The 8,227-nt window shown below is 26.4% G+C and overlaps 1 protein-coding gene across 1 annotated transcript; it reads right to left on the bottom strand.

Annotated features, from left to right (window-relative positions):
• Positions 1-2,583: 2,583 nt before the first annotated feature.
• On the bottom strand, positions 2,584-4,398 carry MUTE (basic helix-loop-helix (bHLH) DNA-binding superfamily protein). Its single transcript, XM_020355097.3, has 3 exons — positions 4,219-4,398; positions 3,541-3,933; positions 2,584-2,897 (listed from the first exon to the last, which is right to left on the bottom strand). Exons 1-3 carry the CDS (start codon positions 4,312-4,314, stop codon positions 2,811-2,813), a joined length of 576 nt encoding a protein of 191 aa, XP_020210686.1. The 5' UTR covers positions 4,315-4,398; the 3' UTR covers positions 2,584-2,810.
• Positions 4,399-8,227: the final 3,829 nt, after the last annotated feature.

Here is an 8,227-nt window from a genome sequence, read left to right as displayed (position 1 = left end):
CTAATTATTATTAATTGTTCGCAAAGCTTATTTTTCTCATATTTCCATTTTCCTTTTTAATTAAAAAATTAACACAACGATGGCAAGGTCCTAGGTAATCATCATTAGACATTTTTGTAGTAATTAAATTCCAAAAGATCCAGCGCCATTACAGGGAGCAGTTGTGATTTTCTTAGGACTTGTTTGATTATTGTTTATAAAAAGTGTTTAGCTTTTGAAAGAAAAAAAAAAGTGGTTGAACGGTGTATGTTTGTAAAAAAATTTAAAATTTAAAACTATATTTTTTAAACAAATAAAAACTTTAACAACTTTGTTATGGGACAATGTTCTCATGTAACCGATTTAGACATATTGAAGTTAACATGTAGGGCCCAAAGAAAATAAAGCCCAATAAATATTCTCAATGTAAATAACTCAACATTGGATGAGCCTAATTCGTGAAGGTATTCTATAATGTGTAGAGGATACCAACATACCTCTTGTACTCAAATTCTTTTACCTATAATTTTACCTCATGATCTCAACTCTGACTTATTATTTATGATAAGTTTTTTTTATTATAAATTAATCTAACTTTTTGAAAGTTTGATTTGACTTGTTAACCTACTTAAATGCCAATTTCATATTAAATTTGTTAGATAGACTTGGATCTATCGCTAAATAGACTAATTAACTAATAGCTCAATGATTTTTTTTATATGTAAAATAAACAAATAAAATCTGAAAATTAAAACTACTCAAGATATGAGATTGGGGTACAAGGTAGGCTAGATTTTATAAGTCTAACCTATTTAAATGATAACTTATTTAAAATCTTATTTTGAAATAAAGCCTCTAATCAAAGCATAAGTTTATTCATTTTAATAAACTTAAAATATTATGTAAGTCAGCATAATTATTGTTTAATAAATTAAATACAATTTTAATACATTATAAAAATATTATATTATGATAATATTAATAAAAAGTTATTATTTATATTTAGTAAATAAATGTTTACATATTATGCCTAAAAATCTTTTTAAATGATCTAAAGTTTAGTTTTTTTTTAACCAAATAGGCATTATGAAAAATGTAGCCTAGTTTATTTATAAATAGGGCCATAGGTTTTTCTGGTCTCTTTTTCTTGCCTTTTTAGTTAGTTATTTCTAAATTTTAATATGTTTACTTAAAAAAAAAAATATTTTAATACGTTTGTATCTTGTTATTTTATTTTAAAATTAAAAATAATTGAATTTAATTTTTATAGTATTACCATTAAATATAATATTTATTTACTAGACTTGTTATTAAAAAAAATTATTTTGTCAAAACTCTAATTCCATAATTTTGAGAAAATGAACATCACTTGTATTACCATTTTAAGTATTTTATACAATATGTAAGTAAAGTTAAATACTTTTGATTTCTATTTAAAATTTTAAATAAGAAAAATAAAATAAAACTTAAAAACTAAAGAATAAATAAAGATGTTGATGATGACTTTATTTAAAGAAAAGCTTAAATAAAGGCAAAAACAAAAAACTTATAAAATGAGAGGAGTGAAGTGTAAATAGATACCCTCTCTACTTTTTATTATAAGTAAAAAAAAATACAATTTTTTTTTCTTTTAAATATAAATTTTTTTTACTAATTTTGTCTTATTTAATAATACTCTATTTAAAATATTCTTTTAATGCATGACCTTTATTTGTATTGCTTCTTTCAACATTTATAACAAGGACAATATAGAAAGAAAATGAGTGATCCACTCACTTTAAGAGTACTTACACTTATTTTATTCAATAACTCATATTTTATATCAAATTTTAACAATTCAATCATTAAATTGAAGACTATTGGATACTTTATTTCATAAATTCAAATTTAACATAGAATATGAATTATTGAGTGAAATAAGTGAAAATAGACTTACTCTTAGAATAAACAGATTCTCCCTTTTAAAAGAATATTATGAGATTAATAAAATATAATAAAAATGTGAGAAATCAATTGTTTTTATTTATAACTAGTAGCAAAAAAAAGCACTACATGTCTCCGTGAAAAAAATGGATAATTACTTTTAATAAAGTGAGCAATATTTTTAAAAAAAACTATTTTTTAAATATAAAATAAGAGTATAATTATCTTTTAAAAAAATGAACAGTAAGTGTATCTCTTTATATAATGTTATAAATAAAGAAATACCACCGAATCACATATAATAAACCCTGATAAAATATTTGCGGAGAGGGACAGTTAGATTAACCTAACGAGAATTGGTCTCATGAATATGGACGTATAAAAACATGTAATACAAAAGGTTGATGTTAGCCCTCTAATAGGTTCACCATGAGCCAAACAAGCATGCTTAATTGCCTTCTGTTCGCATCAATAATGAATGACAGCATTTAGAACCATTTACTGAATAGGCAAATATAATGTACGACGGAGGTCGATTTAGTGGTTTTAGGTTAATTTTTGTTCAAGTTAAAAATAATATTTGATTAATAAAAATAACGTGAATGTAGATTAATTTTTAATTGTCAATTTTAAAATATTGTGTGAATAATATCCATGAAAAAACTATATATAATGCATGTGTGATGTATCTAACTCAATATTAAGAAACAAAGAAACAGGATATTTTCCATGTCATAAAGTTTATGACAACAGTTATGATATAATAAACCTAGTTTGTAGTAATGCAGCAAATAAAACCTAGTTTGTAGTAAATGAAGAAATTTTTTTTTGTGCATGTCTATCACATGCTTATATTTTATTAACAAAAATACGATATGAAATTAGGTGTCTTCTGAAATGCTACATCTTCACAGCGCAATTATAGCCTCTGAGCAGAAGCTTTGTTGCACTTCCATAGCTAGTTCCTCCAGACTTAGTTGACATCCCAGCTCTATCTGTAGTAGTAAAAATAATCAAATAAAAGAACTACATGAGGAATGTAATAACGACCTAAAGAAAAAAATTGTAAATTAAATACATATATTTTCTTTTAATCAAATACAAAGCTAAGATGATGGCAACTCTTATTTGATAAAAAGCATATCCAATATTACTTTGCTTAGAACTTAGAAGTTCCTTTTTTCTGACTTTATTTCACGTAGGTTGTGTTGTTGATCATATCAAAGACAACAGGATACCTTCAATCTAGCTAGTAACATATATCATATCCTTTGACTTGTATTTTTTTTTTTTTTTTGATAGACAAATGTTAATTGTTAATCGTTAGTTGTTAGTGAACTCACACCCTCCTTTTTTTTTTTTACTTGTACTTTGTGTGTGTAGCTTTAGATATCGAAAGTGGTTAGACCCACCAATTTCTTAGAAATTTGTGTGATTGTGTTTGATTCATCGAAATGGTTTAAAACCCTAATTGAACTATAGGCTATAAATTCCAATTGTTATGAGAATGATAAATTGATTATTCTTGTGTGTGTTTATGTAAATATATACTTATATAGCTCAAATAAAATTAAAGTCAGTGGCAATTCAAATACGAATTTATGAAACAATAATCACAAAAATAGTTATGCGTTTCACCTTGACCACAAATTGGTAAAGGACAGTCTCCTCCATGCTGCTGATGTTTAGATGAAGAACTTCAAATGAAAGACTTTCCAAAACAGATATGATCTTTGCAACTTGACCAGGAATTCTGTGGGAAATGACTTTCAAGATCACATTTGAACCCGAGATTTTCACTTCAACATCAGCAACAGAAGAGTTGCAGCTTGCTCCTAGTTCCTTGAAAGAATTATTCCCAAGGATGGAGGAGCTATCAAGTTGATGAAAAGGTGTCTGCAGTGTCCGTGGACTCGGACCAGGGCTAGGGCTTAAACTCTTTCTTCTTTTCTGAGACTCCAAAGCTTGAAGAACTTGGTGTAACTCCTTGATGAATTCTATAACACCTCCTATTATAGATGCTTGGTCCCCCTAAAATACAAGGAACAAAAACAAAAGCAATCTCAACAACTATCACACATCAGATTATAACATATGAAACTGAATTCGATTTTCATAAACAAAATATTAAATTTGAGTCTCACAGATAAAAAAAATATATAATTAAAAGAAAAATTTTACTAAAAATAATTGATTAAGTTTTTAGTAAAAATTAATTATTGACAAAGTAAGATAACAGTATTGTTAGAGAAAAAAAAATACACTAACAAAGATTATGAAGAGGAATAAGAAAAGAAAGATTGAGGGAGAAAATACCCTTTTGATATAGAAACATGGGGTCAACGACCTTAAAACTTTGAGATGTTCATTCATCTGTCTTCTCCTGTTCCTCTCGACAGCTATGTGAGACATGATTTGGTTCTGGATAACTATGGTTGAGTCTTTGCTATTCTCTCTCTCTTTGTTTTCAGCTAGTAAGTTCCTTTGGCCATACGAATCAAAGTCTTCTGTATTTATACGTGCCAAAGTAAGACCAAGAGTCCTGAGAAAACAAAAGGCGTAATAAATGCTGTAGGTTGCTTTCCCGTGAAGTATTCCTTAGAGATGTTTCCACATAGACACATAGACACAACCTCTATTATAAACATTACGCGTCTCACGTTTATGATCTTGCGTCAATTACGTGCCCTCGTGAGTTAAAACAGGGAGAGGGTTATTTTCTCAGCTCTCCCATGCATTTTTATCTGTTCCCTTTCCTTCACTCATGCATGCCTTGCCGCGCTCTTCATCGCTCAACTTAGTTGCATGTTGCAACCATGCAATTATTCCCAAACATATATTGGCATTTGGCGGGTACGGAAAAATCTGCGTCCGTTTTTGTAAGATTTATTCATTGCAATTCCAGTGACCAGTTTTTTGCACAAGCAATTTGGTCACTGTTTATTGAACACTATCATCCATCCTACAATTTTCTAGTGGGAATTGGAACCGCAGCTTTCAAGTTAAATTTTAATTCCATAACATACTTATAATAACAAGTAAATTTTAATTAATAATAGATGAGTAAGTGAACACAGATAATTACATATCTTTAATTACAAGTTAAAAAATATATTAGAAGTTCGTTAACCAATCCGTGCATGTCTTTAATTATAATAGAAACGATCTATAACATGTATGATCAAGAAAAGTTGTATACATCTGACACCTGACTCCCACCTGGTTTTTGCCAAACTTTTATTTATTTTCCCTTTTCATTTCAGCCAACACTCACTAATTAATTAACACTCTTTATAATATTTTGAAATATATTAAATTACCACTTTTATAGATTTCGTATTTCTCTTTATCTTAATTTCGTATTGAGTTTAAAATTAAATATGCAACACAGTCATTATTCTTCCTTCGCATTCAACAAAACCAATAAAATGTAGTTTCTGCATCAATTAGACATGTTTGGTGCGCTTTTTATTATTTATATAATTTTGCGAGATTGTTCTCAGCATACTCTTAGGGGTAAGATTTACCAAAAATATATAATTTTCAACTAATAATAAGAAAAATATTAGAAAGAATATAGAGTGAATGTTGCTAGTATTTCTCTTTATTTTATATTTACATAACTTGTTAGCATATGTTTTGAAATGAACTTTGCACCACCAAGTTTTATACTAAATTATTATTATTATTATTATTATTATTATTATTATTATTATATATATATATATATATATATATATATATATATATTAGTGCATGGGATTGTATGATGAAATCTTCTTTTACTTACCAATAAAAATAATACTTTTTTTTTTTATAATTTGTCCTTCTAACTTGTATTCCAAATTTAATTCAATATCTATATTTTAAGAGTTTATTTTTAATATTTACAACCTTTTGTGATTAGATTCTTATTTGTCTAATAACCCATCTGTACAACGATGATAATTAACATGATGTTTGTTTTATGAAAGAAAAAGAGAAGAAAGAGAACCAAAAAAATAAAATGAAAATAAGATAATTTTATTAATTATTTAATAGGAAGGAAGACGAAGGAAAATATAAAGTCAAATATGTATGTAAAAAGACATAAATATCTTTAATAAAGGATGAAGTTTATTATTTTTTCTTTTACTTTAAAAATTTATATTAGTACAAGACATGCCATCTATTTATTTTATGATTTTAAGATATTGTAAAATTTTATCTTTAATATAAGTTTATATAAAATAATATAAAATACGAGAGAATAATCGAAATTTTTTTTTTTCTATTAGTTAAAACTTGAGATTGAATTTAACTTCCTTAAGTTTTATATCAATTATTCTATGCGGATTTGCGTTGAGAATAAAGTACATGATTCATAATATCATTGAGAATTATCAAATAGGTTGGTGATTGATTTTGATATTGCGACCAAGTTTTATCCTAATGTAAATTTTTTATTTACGAAAAAAGTTATCTTTTAATTATTGAAGCCACTTTTTATATGATATCTGCCAAATTCGGAAGGATTCGAAAATGAGTGATCAGTGTGGCTAGATAAAGTTGAACCAATAAATAATGTTATTTGAACAAGTTTGGAGATTTTTGAAAAAGCACTCAGAAGAAGCAAAGTTGGGCTTGGACTCGGGTACTACAGTCTTTTGGGATTGCTAAATGTTTTGCAATATTTTACTTTTTGGGATTGCTAAATGTTTTGCAATATTTTACTGATGCGTGAAAAGCAACGACTTGTTCTTCTTGTTTCCTGTTTACAAAAATGCCAAATTCTTACCTTCTACTCCAATGTCATGCATCTTTAAGTTACAAAAAGGATAATAATAATTGCTATTTTTTTCACCATCAATTTCAAATTTAATTTATAACATTCATTGTGTATTAGGAAGATAGAAAAATAGTGGAGAACGAGGACAAAGGAAAAATTAAAACATGACAATAATCTACTTATAGATAAATAATTAGATATCCTTAATTTGTGATATATTGACAATCATATCCATTGTCCTTATGTTAGTATTATTGAAAGAAAAGACAATAGATCGTCAATTCAGGGACAAAAAGTAGTTTTTATATGATAATTTTTAACGATATTTATAAATGTAAATTATTCTAACAAATATTTTAAAATATTTCTTTTTTTTTTTAAAATAAGTTAATGAAGGCATAAATCCTAAACCCTAAAAAATTAGATACTGCAATGTGTTATGTTAATTTTCTTTTTTTAAAATATAAAAAAAATCTTAATTTCATAATATAAAAATAAAAATAAAAATTCATAGTAAAAAAAATAAAATAATTGTTGAGTCATAAAAGGAGAAGGGATAAGAGTAACAAATTCAAGGGAAGGAGAGAGTTCACGGTTTATATGCTGAGAGGGTTCTTCCCCAACTAAGATCCATTTTCATCTCATTCTACTCACAGAAACCCTAACAAATTCATCTTATATATATATATATATATATATATATATATATTGTAGAAATTATGATATCAATTTCATCTTTCACCTTTTTCTTTTCTTGACGTGTGTTATAAAAAAAATTACCACTTAAAAGTTAAAATTTTAAGCATTTTTTTCTGTTATATAAAGGAACAAATTCAACTACATAAAATAAAATAAAACAAGTCAATTAAAGAGAACGAACAGAAAAATAGAACAAGTCAATAATACTATCATTTACATATTAGAGTTTCACAAAATAGGAGAATGGGATGAGAACAGTACTACAATATTATATATGAACAATGAACAATAGTGTAGTATTATTAGTAGAAAAAAATGGAGAAGACAGGAGTATAGAAAAAAAAAGATGAAAAACTCACTTGAAAATTCTTGAAACACTTGAAAAATCACTTCAAACAATCCTTCAAAATTCGATGGGTTTGGATGAGATTGTTTTATGAATCTGGTATTTATAGATAACACTAGAAAGTCCTTCAAAATCCCTCTCACACAACAATCCTTTAAAATCCTTATATTTTTGAATATCAATGGATTGTTTTTAAGTTGTAAAAAATCTCAAATGAATACCAGTGGATTTTAGTGGACTCTTTAAAAAATCTTGAAAATCTAGATTGAATACCACTTGATTATTTTTAAGTGACAAAATCCTGATTGAATACCAATGGACTTTTTTACTCAAAAAAAGTCTTTTAAAATCCTACGAAATCCTAAACCAATACACCCCCCTAAAATTACATCTTCTGATATTCAAATTCAAGAATAGTAATGAAGTTAGAACAACTTTTACCTAATTCTTGCACTCTGTGATAAGAATTGGAAATTCTGATCCAACAAATCCATAACATTTTTTTTTAATAA

Source organism: Cajanus cajan, chromosome 1 (genome assembly GCF_000230855.2).
Source record: "Cajanus cajan strain Asha chromosome 1, NIPB_CcT2T_4, whole genome shotgun sequence".
NCBI classification, from domain to species: domain Eukaryota; kingdom Viridiplantae; phylum Streptophyta; class Magnoliopsida; order Fabales; family Fabaceae; genus Cajanus; species Cajanus cajan.
Note: the sequence above shows the minus strand (reverse complement) of the source record. Positions and strands in the feature narration are given on the sequence as shown.